Source organism: Vombatus ursinus, unplaced genomic scaffold (genome assembly GCF_900497805.2).
Source record: "Vombatus ursinus unplaced genomic scaffold, bare-nosed wombat genome assembly UNPS02014778.1, whole genome shotgun sequence".
Taxonomy (NCBI): domain Eukaryota; kingdom Metazoa; phylum Chordata; class Mammalia; order Diprotodontia; family Vombatidae; genus Vombatus; species Vombatus ursinus.
This window is the reverse complement of record NW_020954556.1, coordinates 8,272,125-8,292,138: the sequence shown is the minus strand read 5'-3', so window position 1 is coordinate 8,292,138 and position 20,014 is coordinate 8,272,125. Positions and strand designations below refer to the sequence as shown.

The window sequence follows — 20,014 nt, the reverse complement described above, 5'->3', positions numbered from 1 at the left end:
ATAGGGAAAAAGAGAGTTTGTATTTGAAACGTGCTTGTTGGTGAGGGGGTGGGTAAGGGTGTTATTTGTTTATTTCGGTTTTTGTGTATGTGTGTGTAATCATTAACCTTGAATTGTTTTCTCAGATTTCTACCAGTGGGACCAGAGTCCAGATTCTAATCCCAGGGCAAGGTTCTCCCACCTTCTGGGGAAATGACTAGGCATTAGCTAAGCAAGGTTCTGATTTGCAGCTGCGTTGGCCTAGGCATTTAGGAGTACAGAAGAAAGATTTTGTACTGTGGGGTTTCCATGGACACATCTGATGTGACCAGCATGGTGGGAGACATGGAGGCTCAGAACATGAAGCTGAAAAAATCCCCTCCATTCAGTCTTGAAAGGTTTCACATTTCTGAAGATTATGGCTTTCTCCTTCCAGATCCCCTGGTAAGTATGCTTGCTTGTAATCACAATGTGCTGTTCTATAGCATGTGCCCTCCTCACCAATAACCCTGTGAGAGGGAGAGAATGTAAGTATTGTATAGATGAATAAACTGTGGCAACTTGCAGTCACTTGTCCAAAGTTACTCAGCTAGGCAGTGTCAAAGGTGAGATTTCAACCCTCATCTCCTGACTCTTAGGCCTAGCTCCAAGGGACTGTCCACTGTGCCGCAGGGCTAGAACAGAAGAGGCGAAAACTTTGACTCGAGATTCTAGGGCTCATGCTTCGCTCGGTTAAGTTAACTTTTCAAGTCTCGCTTAAATAGTCAGCAGTTAGAATTGCAGAATTAAGGGAGAAGATAGTAGAACTCTGGTTAATCAGGTCAAGAATCCCAAAGTCTCATCTCAGTTCAACCACAATTCATCATGTGACCTAGGATGAGTTATTTCCCCTCTTCATCTAATGACAACAGAAATAATGACCATCATCCTTTTAGAGTATGAAGGTTCTTTTTTAATGCCAAAATTTTTAAGGACCCCAATTTAAAATTATTAAATGTACTATTACTATCCAGTAATGACAAAAAGCTACTATGAGTTCAATAATGTTCTAAAATAAATTTCTATTTTATTATTCAATCCTTTCGGCATAGATTTCGAAATCTTTAATAGCAAGATGTGTGAGATAGTCTTTCTTCAGGTGACAGAAGGCACATTTGCTTATTTATTAAAGAAAGTATGGTACGGTTGCTAGATGACAGGACCTGAAGTTAGAAAGATCTCAAATACTTGTAAGCTGCATGACTGGATGGGTCACTTCCCTCAAATGTAAAATGGAGATAATAAAAATAAGAACATTTTTAATCTCAAATGAGAGAATGTCTGTAAAGTGCCTTGCAGACCCCTACTACAAATAGCAGCCATCACTTTTTACCACTTTTGGTGCTGTAGCTGCCGCCAGGACCATAGTGAGTTCTTAAGGAGATAACTCTTGAGAATATGGATTGATAGACCCTTTGCAGTAACCGCTCAGCCTTGTCAGGGGTCTGGAACTCGTAAGGGAGGAACCCATGCTCTAGAAATACAGGCTAGATTGACAGATCTGGTCTAAAAGATTAGTAAAGATGATAAAGTAATAAAACAAAATGTGATTATTAAGGATAAAATTCTATAGCAGATGGTTGATCAAAGGGCAATGAATTATCATTTTGCTTGTTTCCCTGAATGGAGATGTTTACTAAGTTTGCTCAATATGGAAAAATTTACTAAGGACAATATGTGAATAAATCTGTGTTTTAACATGGGGCACAGATTATTTAACTCTTGGTTCATACATCAAAAACCGTGTGATTGAATATGTGTTGACCACTTCCTCTACTCACACTCATTATTCACCCTCCATGCCCTAGTAGAGAAGGAATACAACCTACTGGAAAACCCCCTGGGGTCCCCAGAACCACAGAACCAAGGTTTGAATGTTGGTGTTGATGCTTACTAACTGTAGGCCTTGCGCAAGTTGCTAAACTTCTGTGGACCTTAGCTTCCTCATCTATAAAGTGAGGGGATTTTTCTCAGGAGTTCTTAACCTGTGATCTGTGGACTTAGAAAATGGATAACTATGTTTCAGCATAGTTGGTTTCCTTTGTAATCCCGTGTATTTTATTCGATGCATTTAAAAACATGACTCTGAGACAACCTTATAAACTTCTCTAAACTGACTGCCAGAGGGGGTCATTACGTAGAAAAGATTAAGAATTAAGTCAAGACTAGATGATTTCTCAAGTCCCTTTCAGCTCTATTTTCAGTCATTTTAGTTGTGTCTGAATCTTTGTGACCCCATGTGGGGTTTTCTTGGCAAAGATACTGGAGTGGTTTGCCATTTCCTTCTCCTGCTCATTTTACAGATGAAGAAACTGAGGCAGACAGGGTTAAGTGACTTGCCCAGGGTCAAACAGCTAATAAGTGTCTGAGGCTGGTTTTGAACTCAGAGAGATGAGTCTTGCTGACTCTAGGTTCAGCGCTCTATTCACTATCTAGCTCTATATCCTTGATATAAGATGATTTTTTACAATTTACTGTGGCTGAAAGATAAAATAATCCCTTGGTGACCAATTTTTTGGTGATGAGCCTTTTCTAATTTATGTGGGTTGATCCCTGAGGGAAAGACTCATGAGCTAATACTGGATAGAGACCAACCCTTTCCATCTTGGTTAGTCATATGTTCTTTATTCATAGTTTTGGGGGACCCAAGATTCCTTCTACAGCAGGTTGATAATTTTCTTGGAAGAATTTAGCTATAGCTGTTTAAAATAAGGACACAGAGTTTTAAGTATAGTGAGTGAGGGATGCTGTTATCCCAAAAGAACCTGTTCCAGCTGATTTGAGGGACATGTGGAAGGCATCTTGCCCCATAGGAAGTCCTTATCCCAGGTCTCACACTGGCCGAAATTACCCTTTGAAAGATCGTTCTCTAGAGTGAATTCAGTATTGTCGGAAAGAGCATTCATTCTGGATGTAGACCACCTGAATTTGAGTTTGTTTCACTTTATCAGTTGTGGACCTTGGGAAAAACCTTTGAACTCCACTTTATCAATAAAATGAGGATATTAACACCAATTGTATCTCCTTGAAAGAGTTGTCGTACAGATCAAATGAGGGAAACTTTGTAAGTACCATACATTATATAAATTTTGTAAGGGTTATTAACAGGGTATGCTGGTCAATGTTTAAGGAAGGAAACAAGCATTTATTAAGCATCTACTATGTACCAGGAACTGTGCCAAGCACTTAACAAATACTATCTCATTTTATACTCAGAACAACCCTGGGAGGTAGGTGCTATTATTATCCTATTCAACAGTTGAGGAAACTGAGGCAGACAGACATTGTGACTTGCTGTGGGACACATAGCTGGTAAAAGTCAGAGGCCAAATTTGAACTCAGATCTTTCTCACTTAGTGTTCTAATCACTGTGCCACCTAGCTGGCTCTGCCACCTTTAATTAGCACTCTAGGAAAGAAAATGCACATGGTACATAGTTTATAATTGCATCTGAATTATTAACATCTTCTGCATCACTTTCTTAAGTCTAGACAATAAACAAAAGAAATCAAGCTTTGGTTTATGCATTTGTTAATTTCTGAAATTTAAATGCTCACATTGTAAATTAACAATCATCTCCCTGGTTCCTGCTGCCTCCAGCAGGCTCCTGCGGTTAGCATGCCTCAGTTTTCCTATTTGCCGTATGAGGACAGTAAGCCTATGTCCAATCTCCTAATTCCTAGCTCTCCTAGAGGAACTCAACTGAATTCACCTGGAGAACAAGGAGGCTGTTTTATCTAAACTTTGTGTATTCTCCAGGGCCTCACATTGTGTATTCTTTATACCGGGAGATGTTTTATACATTATTGAATGGACTTGAATACAACAAACGTTAATTAAGTACCTACTGCCCAGCTGAGTGGTACAGTGAATGGAATGTGCTGGATTTGGGAACAGCAAGATGTGAGTTCAAATTCCACTTCAGATATGGATTAGCTGTGTGATCCTGGACAAGTCACTTCACCTTTCTCTGCCTCTGTTTCCTCATCTGTAAAAACGAGGATAATAATAGTACCTCCCTCATAGGGTTGTTATGAGGATAATGTGAAATAACACGTTTGGCAAAACTAAAGCATTGTATAAATGCTGGCCGTCACTATGTGTAAGGCACATAAACCCAGCACAGACCTTGCTCTGTGGACAATCTAATGTTGGTAGGAGGTGGAGGACGGATAAGGTGGGGAGGAAATTTAAACTAATAATTTTGAAAGAAGAGTGAATGTGACAAGAGCAAAGGAGAGATCTAAGCTATGAAACATATGAGAGACCATTTTCATTTGAGGGAATGAGGGAGAGGAAGAAGACAGAATCGATTTCATGGAGGTGACATCTGAGTTGGTGCTTGATGAACAAAGGAAGAAATTTCAACAGGTTGATTACCCTTCCAATAGAACATCAACTCCTTGAGGGAAATGACCTTTTACTTTTCTTCCTTGTATCCTCAGTGCCTGGAACAGCCAGGTGGCATAGTAGATAGAAGGCAGGGCCTGGAATCCAAATCTAGCCTCAGACTCTCACTAGCTGTGTGACCTTGGGCAAGTCACTTAACCCTGCTTGCCTTAGTTTGTCATCTGTAAAATGAGCTGGAAAAGGAAATGGCAAACCACTCCAGAATCCTTGCCAAGAAAACCCCAAATGGGTTCACAAAGAGTCAGACAACTGGAAAACAAAATTCCCAGTGCCCAGCACAATGCCTGGTATATTGCAGGTGCTTAATAAATGCTTCTTGGATTGGATAACTCTAGGAAGGGGGAGTCCATTACAGGAATGAGAAGTGGAGTCTGTGATCAAAGACACAGGGAAAGTCCAAGCCAAGATGAAAAAGAACAACCCAAGAGGAGATTTCAGAGACAACAAGGTGGATTCAGTCTCAAGGGGGCCTTGATATAATTTTCTGGCAATTTAAGGAGTGGCAGTTATAGAATTTATTTTCTCTTTCTCTTTCTGAACAAGGGAACAAAGCTGAGGGAGTGGTCATAGTTATTTCACTTGTTTATGACCTTGTGTAACCAACCAGACCACAGATTTGTATTATCTTCTTGTGGTTTTGGACAACACTTCCTTAGAAACCATTTTACTAATTTATTTACTTTAAAAATATATAGGATATCTCAAAATCTTAGTTTAGTTTAAAATTAAAACTTTGGAGATGCTTCACATATAGAAACAATCTCAGCAGATAAAAATCAGATAAACAGACCCCTTGAGGAATAAAGTCCTGTTTCACTGTTCTTCCTCCCCTCAGTTAGCTAGAACAATTGGGATTAACCTTTATCTAGACGATCTGGGTATTTTTGTCTGGCCATTCTGCTCTTTCTCCATTACCACCTATTTCCTCAGTTTGTTTAAATTACCTCCTCTTCTGGGAATAAGCGAAAAGTAGAGAAGAGAAACTTAAGTCTATCGGCCAATGTCCAGGGCCACTCTGCCAAGCATTTGTTTGCCTTAAAGGTCAGTGGGGAGCAGGAGACTGGAATTTTCCTTGGGGTCTGTGGGCAGCAAGAAATTCTTTCAAAAAGGTACTGGCCTTTACACCATGTTTTTTTTTTTTTTTTGAAGACTCAGTGGAGGAAATATTATTGATTTGATACACACTTCTCCCTTGGCCTAATACATGATGATTTATTTGTGCATGAAGATGTCTGCCGACAAAAGAGTTAATAAGTTAATTGCCTACATGGTGTGGTTTCTGGGACACTTGTGGAAGATCGTAGATCAGCCATTTACTAACCGTGAGGCCTCAGACAAATCACTTGAGCTCTATAGACCTGTGAAATGAGAGAGCTGAATTATTAGATGATCCCTACGGCCCTTTCTGACATGAACATTCTACTTAAAATTTTGTAATGACCCTGAAAACATCCCCTTCACTAGCCTGTAACTGTACATGAAATTTTACCTTTGCAGAATTGCCCCTATTTTTAGGCACCAAATCTCCGGTAGCCACAGCGAAAGCAACAATAACAATTCTAATTCCTATTTTTCTAACACTTTAAGGTTTATAAGCCAATTTCTTCACAATTGCCCTGTGAGGTAGGGAGAGAAGGCATTATAACTGCTAATTTTACAGATGAGGAAACAGACTCAGCAAAGAAGTGACTCAGCTGGGGTCACATCAGTAGAAAGTGTAGAAACACAGACTCAAACTTAGATCTTCCGCAGGAACACTATTCTTTCCATCACATCTCATTGCCTATTAAAATGCTCCAAATAACTTGCGCAAATAAATAGCACTTTAATCCAATAGCCATCAGAAACAATTCAGGACAAATTAGGAGATCAGCTTCCCTGGCAGAGTTCCAAAAGAGTGAGGCCCTGCCCCTGATATTGACCTTTGATTTCTTTTTTCTTTTCATAGAGTGGAGGCTGGGTTACTTCAATATGGAGAAAGGAGATAAAATTTGGGGTTTCTGGGAAGCCAATGAGCACTGTGACTTCAATGAGTGACAGAGTTCTCTCTCTCTCTCTCTCCTCTGCCCAAGGTAGAGTAGGAAATAATTTCTTCACTGGGCTTAATGATAATTTCATCTTTTAGAAGGCGGTCTAAAAGCTATGAAAACTCTATCGACAGCTAGGTGGTGAAGTCAGTAAGAACACTAGATTTGGAGGCAGGAAAACCTGAGCTCAAATCTTGCCTTAGGTACTTAGATGTTGATCCTGGGCAAGTCCTTTAGCCTCAGTTGCTTCATCTGTAAAATGGTCATAGTGCTAATAGTAGTATTTACCTAACAAGATTATTTGGAGAAGGAAATGGCAAACCACTCCAAGATCTTTGCCAAGAAAACCCCAAATGGGGTCATGAAGAGTCTGACAAGACTGAAATGATTGAACAACAGCGAAAACAGGATTGTTATTAATTATCAAATGGGATTAAATGTATTTATATTTATATGTATATGTAACACCTTAAAGAGCTTTCTATCTAAATGCCAGCTACACTTCCTCATAGCTATTGTTCCATATCTCTCATCCCTTTTGCTGCTAAACTCCTTGATAAGGCTGTCTGTATACACTTACTTTCTACGGTCAGACTTCTGATCTAGCTCATCATTCGACTGAAACTGTTGTCCCTAAAGGTCCGGATGATCACCAAGTCTAGTGGCGTATTTTCAGTCCTCATCTTTCTTGAAGTCTATGTACTCTTTGACTGTCAGTCATCCTCTTTTCACCATTACTCTGTTCTCTCTAGGTTCTTATGAAACTATTCTCTCCTGGATCTCTCCCTACCTGTCAAACCCTTCCTGTGTCCTTGGCTGGATCTTCATGCAGGTCATGCTTGGTAATCTGACCTAGGTTTCTTCCTCTTCCCTCCCATCTCCTGATTAAGCTCTACTTATCTAGCCCTATCCTTTCTTCTAACCTCTAGACTCGCATATCCAATTAATGGTCTGTGGAACATCTTATATTCAACACGGAGAAAATAGAACTCATTTTCTTTCCCCCTAAGCTCTCTCCTCTTCCTAACTCCCTCTTCCTATTACTGTGGAGGGCACCACCACAATCCTAACTAGATCCTAAATGCAGCAAGGCAATTATTTATTTATTTTTTTGGTGAGGTAATTGGGAAGCCAATTCTTTTATATGTCCCCCATTAACTCATTATGCCATTAATTATCACCTCAGATTTTCCAAACCTTTTCATCCCTCACAAAACTTCATGTGGTTTTCTGTGCGTGTGTGCGTGCACACACACACACACTTTCAACCAAGAGTCTTGCCTTGTATTTCACTGAAAAAATCGAGGTCATTGCCTGAGAATTCCTTCTTATTCCTTCCTCCTCATCTCTCATCACTCAGATGCCTTTCACTATTCTTCACATGAAGAAGTCTCCTCAGATGAAGCGGTAGCTCTTCTCCATGTCAAGGCAAACCTCTCCATATGTACAAGTAATCCTATTCTATTCTGTCTTCTTCAGCACATTGCCTCCTCTATTATCTTTACTCACTCACTTTTTTTCAGTCTCTTTCTGTCTACTGGCTGCTTCCCTATTGCTTATAAACACACATGTGTCTCCTTCATCCTCAAAAAAACCTTCACTTCATCCTTCCATTCCCCTCTAACTATAGTCCCATATCTCTTTTGCCCTTTGTAGTTAAACACTTTGGTTATCTTTACTTCCTCTCTTCTCATTTTCTCTTTAACATATGGCTTTTGACCTCATCATGCAACTGAAACTATTCTCTCCAAAGTTACCAATGGTCTCTTAATTGCCAAATCCAGTGTCCTTTCCTCTTCTTGACCTCTCAGCAGCCTTTGACACTATTAATTACCCTCTTCTCCTTGATACTCTCTTCTCTCTAGATTTTTGTTTTGTTTTGTTTTTGTTTTTTCGCTAGGAAACAGGGTTAAGTGACTTGCCCAGGGTCACACAGCTAGTAAGTGTCAAGTGTCTGAGGCTGGATTTGAACTCAGGTCCTCCTGACTCCAGGGCCAATGTTCTGTCTACTGAGCCACCTAGCCGCCCCCTCTCCAGATTTTTGTGACACCATTCTCTCCTGGTTCTCCTCCTACCTGTCAAACTCCTCCTTAGTCTCTTTGCTGGATTTTTATCCCCATCATGTTCACTTATTGTGGGTCAGTACTCCCAAGGCTTTGCCCTAGAGTAGAGGTAGGGAACCTGCGGCCTTAAGGCCTAAAACCTCAAGTGCAGCCTTTTGACTGAATCCAAACAAATCCTTTGTTCTGTAAAATTTGGAATTGGTCAAACGGCCACATTTAAGGATTTAGAAGGCTATATGTAGCCTTAAGACTGCAGGTTCTTCACCCCTGTCCTAAAGCCTCCTCTTCTTCCTTAATACTATTTCACTTGGTAATGTCATCAGCTCCTATGGATTGAATTATTATCTCTATGCCAATGATTATTATGTTTACTTATCCAGCCCTAATTTCTCTCTTAACCTCCAGATTCATGTCTCTAGCTGCCTACTGGTCATCTTAAATTGGGTGTCCTTAAGATATCTTAAATTCAATATGTCCAAAATGGAACTCACTATCCCCCTTCTAAGTCTTCCTCACTTCTTTACTTTCCTATTAAAGGCTACAAAGGCTACTACCATCTTCCCAGTCACTCAGATTAGCAATTTAAGTGTCATATTCAACTCCTTATTTTTCCTCATATCCCCTATCCAATCTGCTGCAAAGGCCTGTCAATTTTACCTTCATAACATCTGTTTGATATGGCCTCCTCTCCTCTGACATTTCCATTTCTCCGTGACTGCACTATTTTGAGACCTCTGACTTCTCTGTCATTTTGCAGGAAGCTCATTATAGGGAAAACCTCATCATCCTGAAAGATTCCATTAGCCTTAGTATTCCACCTCATCAACTACTCTCTGTCCAATTGGTGGGTGGAATCAAGACCTCCCAAATTCCATTTAAGGTGGGAGCTCAGCTCAGACCATCTCCTTATTTCTCATCTGGCTGCACTACTTTGAGACTTCTCTTGCTTTGCCATACCCCAAGCTACCTTCCCCAGATCCTTTCTTTTGGTTATTGTCTTCCCCTATTATAGTCTAAGTTCCTTGAGGGCATGGATTGTCTTTCTCTTTTAATATTTGTATCCTCAGAACTTAGCACAGTGTTTGGCACAAAGTAGGTTCTTAATAAATGTTTATTGACTGACTGACTGACTGACTGCCACCATCCTGATACAGGCTCTCATCCATGCTTGGATTATTGCAATAGATTTTTGGTTAGTGTCCCTACCTCATCTCTCCTCACTGAAGTCCATTCTCTATTTAGCTGTCAAACTGATTTACATAAAGTACAGATTTGACTATATTACCCCCTCCAACTCAATAAATTCCAGTGGCTTCTTATGCATTCATGATTTAAAAAAACAATTTGGCATTCAAAGACCTTCATAAGCAGTCCCCGCCCCCTACAAACTGTCTAGTCTTCTTACCTCTTATCCCCCCTGCTCCCCACCTCATACTCTATAATCCAGCAAAGCTGGCTTCCTTGTTTCTCAGACAATACACTCCATCTCCCAATTCTGAGTATTTCCATTAGCTCTCCCCTATGCCTGTATTTCTCTCAGCTTCTCCAGCTTCCTTCATGTTCCAGTTAAAATCCTACCTTCTCCAGGAAGCTTTTCCCAATCCCTCTTAATTCTTTTACCTTTCTTCTGTTGATTATCTCTATTCTGTTGATTATCCTACATATAGCTTGTTTGTACATAGTTGTTTGCATGTTGTCCCTCCCACTAATCTTTCCTAGAGAGCTTTTTGCCTTTCTTTGTAGATCTAGCTTGCACAATGCCTGATAACATAGTAGGAACTTAATAAATACTTGTAGACTGACTGATTACCCATCTTAAAAAAAAGTCAAAAATGGAAATGAGATTAGTCTGAAATAACATCCTTGAATATTGCCAAGAATTATAATCAAGCTCACTGACCTGTAGTTTGCAGTGTCTATTTCCTCTGCTTTTTTGAAAAGGTAGATTTTGTCCTTTTCCAATTCTTTGGAATCTCTCTCTTCTTCATGTTCTTCCAAAGATCATTGAGAGTGATTTAACATTTACTTCCATAAGTTTTTTTCATTTAATTTAATTTCATTTTATTCATTTCATTTTTTCATTAAGTCATGGTGACTTAAACTGTTCATGGGCAAAGCCCTTTCTCACCACGTCCCTACTGATCTTAGGCATCAACACCTCATCAGCCATTCCCCACCCCCACCCCCACTATTTTCAGTTCAAAGATCATTCTTCTTTGCAGAAAAAAATCAGAAGTAATGTCAGGGTAAAGCAATTCTGATTTCTCTCCATAGTCAGTGATTATTTCATTCATCCTGAGGAACAGTCCTAACCCTTCTTTGAACTTTCTTTTTCCAAAATGTAGCTTAAGCATGCATATGTAAATATACCCACACCCACACCCATGTATACATGTATACACACACACAGAGACCACATTCATTTTTGTTGTCCTTGGTTTTCCTGTTCTGGATCTGATTCTCACCAACTGGTTCTTGAGATGAAAAGGATAAGAATCATGGGGTAAAGTGAGCTTTGTTCTTAAAATGGATGATATGAGTTGAAAGATGGTTGTAGTCTTCATGCGCACAAATTTGACAGGGAGCAGATTTCAAAAAGAAAAAGGATAGATAAAAGTACATGGACTAAATTTCTACCAGAGAAGTTGTGCCAGGAGTGCTGTGTCTTGAAAATGAGATTTTTGCATACTCGTAATGAAACAATTTTTGATGAGTAGAAAAAGGAGAATTGTCTGAAGGGATCAATGGAAATGCATAATTAAGGTAAAAAAAAACACAACAAATTTCTGGAAGATGGAAGCAAAGGCAGATGGTAAAAGAAAAAAAAAGTAAGAACTGCGTCAGGAGTATAAAGATCAGAATTACCTGAAATGTGCAAGAAAAGGTAAAAATAATGAAAAGGGGAGTATTTAAACTGATATGAGAAAAGAGGAGGCTCCTAGAAGGGATAAGATTGATTGTTGTTGTTCATCCTTCCTTCTCAAAGAGCACCAATGACATCATGAGTGTGATGACCAATTGGATTTAAGTGAAACAAAGAGCAAAGTCACTCTCTCCTCCAGAGTCATCAAAGTCCAGTGGAAAGAAAAAAGTCAATATGAATGACTTAGGACTGCTACTTAGGATGAAGAGAGAGATAATTCATGTCCTTGGAGAGAAATCAGAGTTTGTTTCCAGCTTCTTTACCAACGAGAGTGATCTTTGAACAGGAAAAGACAAGAAATAAATGGTTGAGAAGGAATTGATACCCAAGATAAGCAGGGAGATAGTAAAAGAATACTGAGCTACTGGGGATGAGTTAATCTTTCGATGATACCCTTTATACTGCTTCTTTTGTGTTATAGTAAAGCCTACTCATACTCATTTGACTTTCCACTGACTTTTGGGTAACACAGAAAATAGGAGAGGTACCATGAGATTGGGGAAAGGCAAAGGTTCTCCCCATTCAGAAAGGAGACAAGAACACAATCTACTAACTATAGACCAGTAAGCTTGATTTTGATTTCTGGTGAGATATTGGTATTGATTATTAAATAGGAGATTGGAGAACATATAGACAGAGAAACAATGATTAAGAGAAATTAGCATGACTGTCAAGAACAGGGTATGCTAGAGTATGTTCATTTCTTTTTTGACAGGATAATGAAATTAGCACATAGGAGAATGCCATGGATATTGTTTACCTAGATTTTAGCAAAGCTAAAATCCTTATGGAGAAATTGGAGAAATGGATTAGGTGATAATACAATTAGATGGATTCAGAAGTGGTCTACTAAGAACCTAGATCTTTTTCTTATGATCTAAAGCCTAACCATTCTATGAGCTTTCAGATATCATTGAAAAAGGCTCAGCAATCACATCTATCTGCTAGTTGTCTCAGGGCCTGAAGATATGGTTAAACTGGGCAGGTTGATTTGAATTCATTAAGAACAGCAAAATCCTCTGTTACAATCTCCTTACTTATCTTGTGTTTAAACTTTCTGATAGCAATTTTTGTTGTCATTTCCAATATAGAGTTTATTCTTCTTGGTAAAGGAGTCAGAATGAAAGCATCTCTGTCCTTTCTCTCGTTAGGTATCATCATTCCATCTGCCTCAAGCAGAAGGTCTATCCTTTTTTTTGTTTCCTATAGTTTTAAATTTAATATAATTTTAAGGTTTATTTTATTTTTAATTTATGAAATAAAACAAGCATTTCAATAATATAGTATAATAAAACAGATTTGCAGTACATGAAACTGCAAATCTATTATGTATAACTTGCTATTCTTTTTAAATAAATAGTAGTTATCATATAAATTTCTTTTTCTTTTTGTCTCCCCCCATGGCTACCATGAGACACAAATAAGTATATATATACATATATATGTATATATATGTATATATATAGTATATATATATTACACACACATATATACACACACACAGACATGTGTCTGTATATATGTATATATATACATATATATGTATATATGTATATATATATACATAAAATTAGTCTATACATACTTCTATTTATCAATTCTTTTGCTGGATGCAGATAGCATCTTTCTTTCATGTGTCCTTCATAGGTGATTTAGATATTTATAATAGTCAAAATGACTTATTCACTCAGTCATTCTTTTTTTTGTTTGTTTGTTTTTGTTTTAGGCAATTGGGGTTAAGTGACTTGCCCAGGGTCACATAGCTAGTAAGTGTCAAGTGTTTGGTCTGAGGCCAGATTTGAACTCAGGTCCTCCTGACTTCAGGGCCAGTGCTCTGTCCACTGTGCCACCTAGCTGCCCCTCACTCAGTTATTCTTAAAACAATGTTGCTGTTACTGTATACAATGTTCTGGTTCTGCTCATTTCACTCTTCATTATTTCATGCAAGTCTTCCCATGTTTTTCTAAGAACATTGAGCTCATCATTTCTTATAGCACAATATTCCATCACAATCATATACTACAACTTGTTCAGTCATTCCTCAATTGATGTGCATCCCTGTAATTTTCACTTATTTGCCACCACAAAGAGAGCTGCTATAAACATTTTAGAACATATAGGATTTTTTTTCCTTTTTCCATAATCATCTTTGGAAATAGACCTAGTAGTGGTATTTTTTTTTCTTGTGAGGCAAAAGTGACTTGCCCAGTGTCACACAGCTAGGGAGTGTTATTTGTCTGAGGCTGGATTTGAACTCAGGTCCTCATGACTCCAGGGCTGGTGCTCTATCCACTGCACCACCTAGCTGCCCTTCCTACTACTAGTATTGCTGGATCAAAGGGTATAGACAGCTTAATATCATTTTGGGCATAATTCTAGATTGCTCTCCAAAATGGTTGGATCAGTTCAAAATTCCACCAACAATGAATTCATGTCCTAATTTTCTCACATCGCCTCCAACATTTGTCACTTTTCTCTTTAATCATTTTGGCCAAAAGATGGTATCTCAAGGTTGTTTTAATTTGTATTTCTCTGATAAATAATGATTTAGAGCATTTTTTCATATGACTACAAATTGTTTTAATTTCTGCATTGGAAAATTGCCTGGTGATAACCTTTGACCATTTATCAATGGGGGAATGACTCATATTCTTGTAGATTTCACAAAGTTCTTTATTTTTAAAGTATTAGTTTTATTAAAATGCAAATCAATCAACAAATCTGTCTTTCTAGTAACAGTTGAATTGCAATATGTCAATTAAAATAGTTTTCAATTTATTCTTGGCTAGAAGGAGGGTGGTATTCTGAATTTTAAAACACGGGCCTCCCTTCGCTGAAAACCCCTTGCCTATTCGGTATTTCACATTGATCCCAATTTCTCATTCACTTTAATTAAGCATATTTGCTCCAAAGATTCTGGAACACCTATTTAGATCTCATTTTTCACCTGATAAAATTTGACAGTGACAAAAGGCCTAAACCCCTTAAGATAGCAAGCTGGATGTTGCTTTCATAGAAATACTTAAGAGTTATTTACTTGCTGTTATAATAAGCATCATCTAGAAGTCCTCAGGCCATATGGAAAGAATCATACATTATATTCAAAGAAGAGATTCTTTTTGAGTGATGCCTTATACTTCCAGTGACTGATATTTACTGCAAATGGAGCAGCACTGAAAATTTTATGTTTCCTTGATAGTCAAACCCAAGAGGTGAATATCAAGGCAGGAAAAGCAAGTCATCATGAAAAAAGGACCAATTAATTAGAGTGAGAAAACCTTCTTCCCTTCTATTTGTCCCCATCCTGTGCTTGGAAGACATGTATGTGTATATATATATATATATATATGTTAAAAAATAAACTAGGGTCCATGTTACATTGAAGTCTGAATACATTTGGATTCCAGCCTCAGGGCACTGTTGCATCAAGAGTCATTGGATACCAAAGCCAATGGAACACAGGATTTCTAGGAAAGAATTTTCATAACCAAAATATTATTTCCCAAACCACAACTCTATTTATGACAATTACACTTTGTGAGCTGGTCTAAGGGTCTCTTCTTAGACTCTAAGTCATCAAATAAAGACTTGGGCAGAGCAAAGGATGTAGCTGAGCACTTGGCTCCACATGCTGCTCCATCCATATGCATGCATTACTTATGCATGATCATCTTCATTGTAGATTGACCACAGCAGGCCAATAAATCCCCCTTATGGGGATTTAATTTCCAGCTTTTTACCTTTAGATGAAAAACAAGTGAATCATCCGCTCCTGCTAGATTTATACCAGAGTTAACCTCAATAAAGTGTGTCAGAAGTGGTGAGAAAGGAACAGGATTCTGAAAGAATCCTTATCAGTTAGAGGAAAACAAAGAAAAGAAAGTCAAGAGATCAATATTTAACTGAAAATCCACAAATATTTCTGAGCTGCAAAAAAAAAAAAAGGTAGGCGTGACCATCAGGATTTTCTAGAGCTCCTTGTGGGTCAGAGCCATGAAAAACTTCTGATCAGCACAAGTAGCATTTTGCTGAGGCTGTCTTCTTTCAGTGCAGTCTTATGGCATGTAGTCCCAATGTCTATTGAAATAGCTTCTTGTTTGAAAGAATAATTCCCAGCCAATTACTGAACATTTCAGTAGAATACAGGGTCCTTTAACTGCTGATGCTTTGGAAATGTTTACAAGCAGCAAAACCAATAGCACTTCTCTGTGATCATCAAAGACATGAGAGATGGCTTTCTTGGTCACACAAAGCCCTGAAGAAACTTTTAAAAAGGGAGAGGGAGAGGATCTTTAATGTCCTAGAGGTATCAAACATGTATTATGAGTGGGTGCACATTAGATATACTTCTTCCTCAGGGACTGCTCTAGCTCTCCCACTAAATTCAGCCTCGGGTGTCAAAGAGGTGTCAACCATTTGCCTAGATAAGCAGCCAACACTGACATATGGAGATAGCTTCTTGTTCTATGGCTGTCTCTTCAATTCCAGAAGAAAAGACACACTCACCTGGAGTGGGGTGGGTAACCCTAATTTCCAGGGCCTTCTGCAGGTGCGCTGACTTTTCTGAACAGTGATCGATAAAGCTCTGTCCTGGCATCATCATTCATTGCAATGTGGTCAATAGGTGCCATGAAGCTCAGCAGCTTGCTGAGGACATGATATCTGAGTTTCCTTCCTTTGCTGGCTTTTCTATCCACTTTCTTGTGAATTTTACTCTGCATCTTCTGGATGGCCAACCACTGCCTGCCCATAGCCACCTGATCATTAGGATCCAAGAAACTGGTCTTCCATTCTATGAATTCTTGGAGGACCTGGTGATAAAAAGCATCATCATCAAAGATCTCGTCATCCAAGTCTTTCAGGTGAGCACTGGCTGGCACTTCAGGCAATATTTCTGGCTGCCCTGGCAAACTCTCAGAAACAGGATCAGCTAGTGGCTCAGCTCTACCAAGCACACAGTACCCGGAGAGCTTCCTCTGTGTTCTTTGGAGCAATCTCTCTTTGTCCATCAGAATATGGTCAATCTGAGTCGAGACTGAGCGCTCAAAGGCACCAAAATCCTTCCCCAGCTTGCCAGAAGCCAATCTAGTTTTGTCTTGCCATTTCTAAAGCGTAGGGTCCCCGGAGGCTGTGAAATTGGCAAAGCGCTTTGCCATAAAGCCGGGTTAGGCATCCCTCCCCAGCTTGCTCTTGGGAGGGCCTCTCCTCTGCGGACACCCCCCCACCATGGCCTCTTCCTCCTTGCTAGGGATCTCTTCCTCACTTTCTTCTTTAGGTTTTGTTCCATCTAAGAGGTCTCTTGTGTCTGGATATTGGTAAAGCAGTTCCTCCTGAAGATCCACCAACAACCTAAGTAATGCTTTAAGTGCCTTGTGGCTGTTTTTCAAGGCGTTGGCAAACTCTGACCTGCCCTTGTCCTTGAAAATAGGAAAAATATCTGGTTGGGGAAGCCGGTTAGTTGTCAGCAGAGCTTTCTGCAGCTTGATCCTCCCTTCCAAGAGCTGGTCCCAAAGCGCCGTTTGATTCTTCACAGCTCTGCCTTTCTCCCTGTCTCATCATCATTTTTGTGTGTAGGCACAGCCTCCTCAATTTCCTCTCTGTCTCCGTCCTCATCAGCTTCCTCTTCCATGCTGTTTTCCTCTTCCTCCTCCTCTTCCTCACCATTGCCAACATCATCCATTCCCTCAGTGAATTTTGCAAAGTCACTGATGCTCTGGAAAACTAAAGCCTGAAGAATGAGTGTCCCTCTTCTCTCTCTGGCCTTTGTCTTCCAAACCACTTTCCCCATCATCACTGGATTCCAGCTCCTCAGCAGAACTCCTTTGTTCCTCATCAGACTCCACCAGCCCTGTGTTCTCTGACTCTTCATCAGATGCTTCTCTGTTCGACGCTTCTGATAGAGGTTGTTCCCACAGATTTTCTTTCAAAGCCTTTCGAGGAGTAGTCTTGCCTGAATATCGTTTGTCCGTATCTGAGAGAGAGGCAAAGGCCCTTTTCCTAATGCTTCCTACACTAGGAAGGTCACTGTCTTCATCTTCACCCTCATCAAATCTGTCAGTAACTCGGGCAGCAGTGGCCTCCTCGGGGTCCGCCTCGCTCCTCCGCTGGTCCAACAGCTGCTCTAGCTGCCGCAACAGGGGCCGAGAGCCTGCCATGATCTTGGGCCCCAAGCTTGCCTGGTCCTTGTGCATTCTGCCGCCGCCCTGACTTGACTTGACTCTCCCAAAGTTCTTTACATATTTGAGATAGGCAACCTTTTTCCGTGAAGTTGTCTATAAAGTCTCCCCGCCCCCAATTTTCTGCTGTCCTTCTGATCTTGGCTACATGTATTTTATTTATGTAAAACTTTTTTTAATTTAATGTAATCAAAACCATCCATTTACACCTAGCTTTGCTCTGTATCTCTTGTTTATTCATAAATTGTCTATCCATAAATATGATAAGTAATTTGTTCCATGTTCTTCTAATTTTCTTGTAATCTCTCTCTTTATAGCTAGGTCATATGTACATTTTGAGCTTATCTTGGTAAATGGTGTAAGATATTGGTCTTTTTCAATTTTCTTCCATATTGTTTTCCAGTTTTCCTAAATATTTTTTTTACCAAACAATTAATTCTCATCCCAAACTTTTAAGTCTTTACACTTGTCAGATATAAGGTTATGATAATTATTTGCTGCTGTAAATTATATTTCTACTCTGTTCCATTAATCTACCTTTTCATGTATATTCTGTTCCATTGAGCTACCCTAGCCAGTACCAGACAGTTTTGATAATTACTGCTTTATAACATAGTTTAAGATTGAGTGCTGCTAAGCTTCTTTCCTTTACATTTTTTTCATTTGATATTCTTTGACTTTTTGTTCCTTTGATATTCTTGACCTTTTGTTGTTCCAAGTGAATTTTGTTATTATGTTTTCTCGTTTAGTAAAATAATTTTTTGGTAATTCAATTGGGATGGCATTGAATATATAAATCAGTTTAGGTAAAATTGTCATTTTTATTATATTGGAGTTGCATACCCATGAACGATGAATATTTCTCCAATTATTTACATCTGAGTTAATTTGTATAAAAATTTTTTTGTAATTTTGTTTATATAGTTCCTGGGTTTGTTTTGGCTGGTGTACTCCCAGTTATTTTATAGTGTCTAGAGTTATTTTAAATGGGGTATCTCTTAAATTAGTTGGGTATATTTTAAATGGAACATAATAACTTCTACTCTAACCCTCTATTTTAGTTCTGTGTGTATCTCTCATTCTTAAATGTGTTTCTTGTAAACAATATATTGCTAGATTTTGATTTTTAATCCATTCTGCTATCCATGTCTGTTTTATGAGTGAATTCATCTCATTCACATTCAAAATTATAATTACTATTTGTGAATTTCCTTCTATCCTATTTTTACTCACTATTTTCCTTCTCAGTCTCTCTTTTTACTCTATCTCTATTACTTTATCTTCTCCTTTACCCTCCTATTCTTTATTTTACCTACCCCTCTAAGAGTCTCTTCCTTATCTTCTCCCCACTCTCCTTATTTAGATTTACATACCCCTCCAAAAGTCCCACCCTTATCTTCCCCCCCAATCTTCATCTATACACCCTTTTCAAAGTCCCTTCCTAACCCTGTTTCCCAGTTTTCTCACTTCTCTACAAGTTCAGAAGACTTCTATACCCCTCTAGATATACATAGTTTCCTCAACCCAGATGAGAGTAAGGGTCCAACATTACCAGCCCTCCATCCCCATCTGCTTCCTTTGTATTAGTTCTTCCTTTCATGCCCCATTTTATGAGATAATTGCTCCTTTTTACCTTTTCCTACAGAATTTTGTTTTTTACAATGACTTCATCATACACAACTCAGCCCCAATCTTTCTTTCAAACTATCTTAGTAATGATGACAGATTTAAGAATACTGATAACAGTTTCATATATAATAAGTAAACAGTTTGACCTTAGTGAGTGCCTTATAATTAGTCTTTAATGTGTTCCTTATATTTCTTTTGGAACTTTTATATCAAATTTTCCATTTAGTTCTGGTCTTTTTGTTACAAATATCTGACAGTCTTTCAGTTTGTCAAATGTCCATTTGTTTTTCCATTCAGGATTATACTCAACTTTACTGGGTAAATTACTCTTGGGTTCATATTCAGAGGAAGATAGTGAGGTTAAAAAAAAGCCACTCTCACCCCAAAGAATAATGTCAAATGATCACAAACCCAAAAAGAGTTATTGGAGAAACTTGAATTCTAATGAATTCAAAGATCAAATAAGAGAGATTGAGGAAAAATAGGAAAAAAAAATAAAAACAATCTAAGAAAATTGTGGAAAAAAAGTTTAAAAAGTTATTTTCCTTAAAATTGGGCAAGAGGAATCTAATGAGGTTATAAGTCACCAAGAAATAATGAAACTAGAAAAAATAGAACAGAATCTGAAACATCTCATGAGAAAAACAACTGATCTGGGGAACAGATTAAAAAGAGACAATATAAGAATCATTGGACTACCTGAAAGTTATGATCAAAAAAAAGAATCTGGATACAGTATTACAAGGAATTATTAAGGAAAATTGCCCT

The 20,014-nt window shown here is 38.6% G+C and overlaps 1 protein-coding gene and 1 pseudogene across 2 annotated transcripts in view; one reads left to right on the top strand and one right to left on the bottom strand.

Annotated features, from left to right (window-relative positions):
- Positions 1-237: 237 nt before the first annotated feature.
- Positions 238-20,014, top strand: part of IDO2 (indoleamine 2,3-dioxygenase 2) — an 82,229-nt gene continuing 62,452 nt past the window's right edge. Inside the window, exon 1 of one of the 2 annotated variants that reach the window (XM_027865496.1) lies at positions 238-423. In XM_027865496.1, coding sequence (XP_027721297.1) covers positions 289-423 — 135 coding nt within the window. In that variant the 5' untranslated portion in view covers positions 238-288. The remainder of the gene's footprint in view (positions 424-20,014) is intronic. The other variant, XM_027865494.1, reaches the window with a different exon arrangement.
- Positions 15,968-17,596, bottom strand: LOC114045468 (annotated as a pseudogene).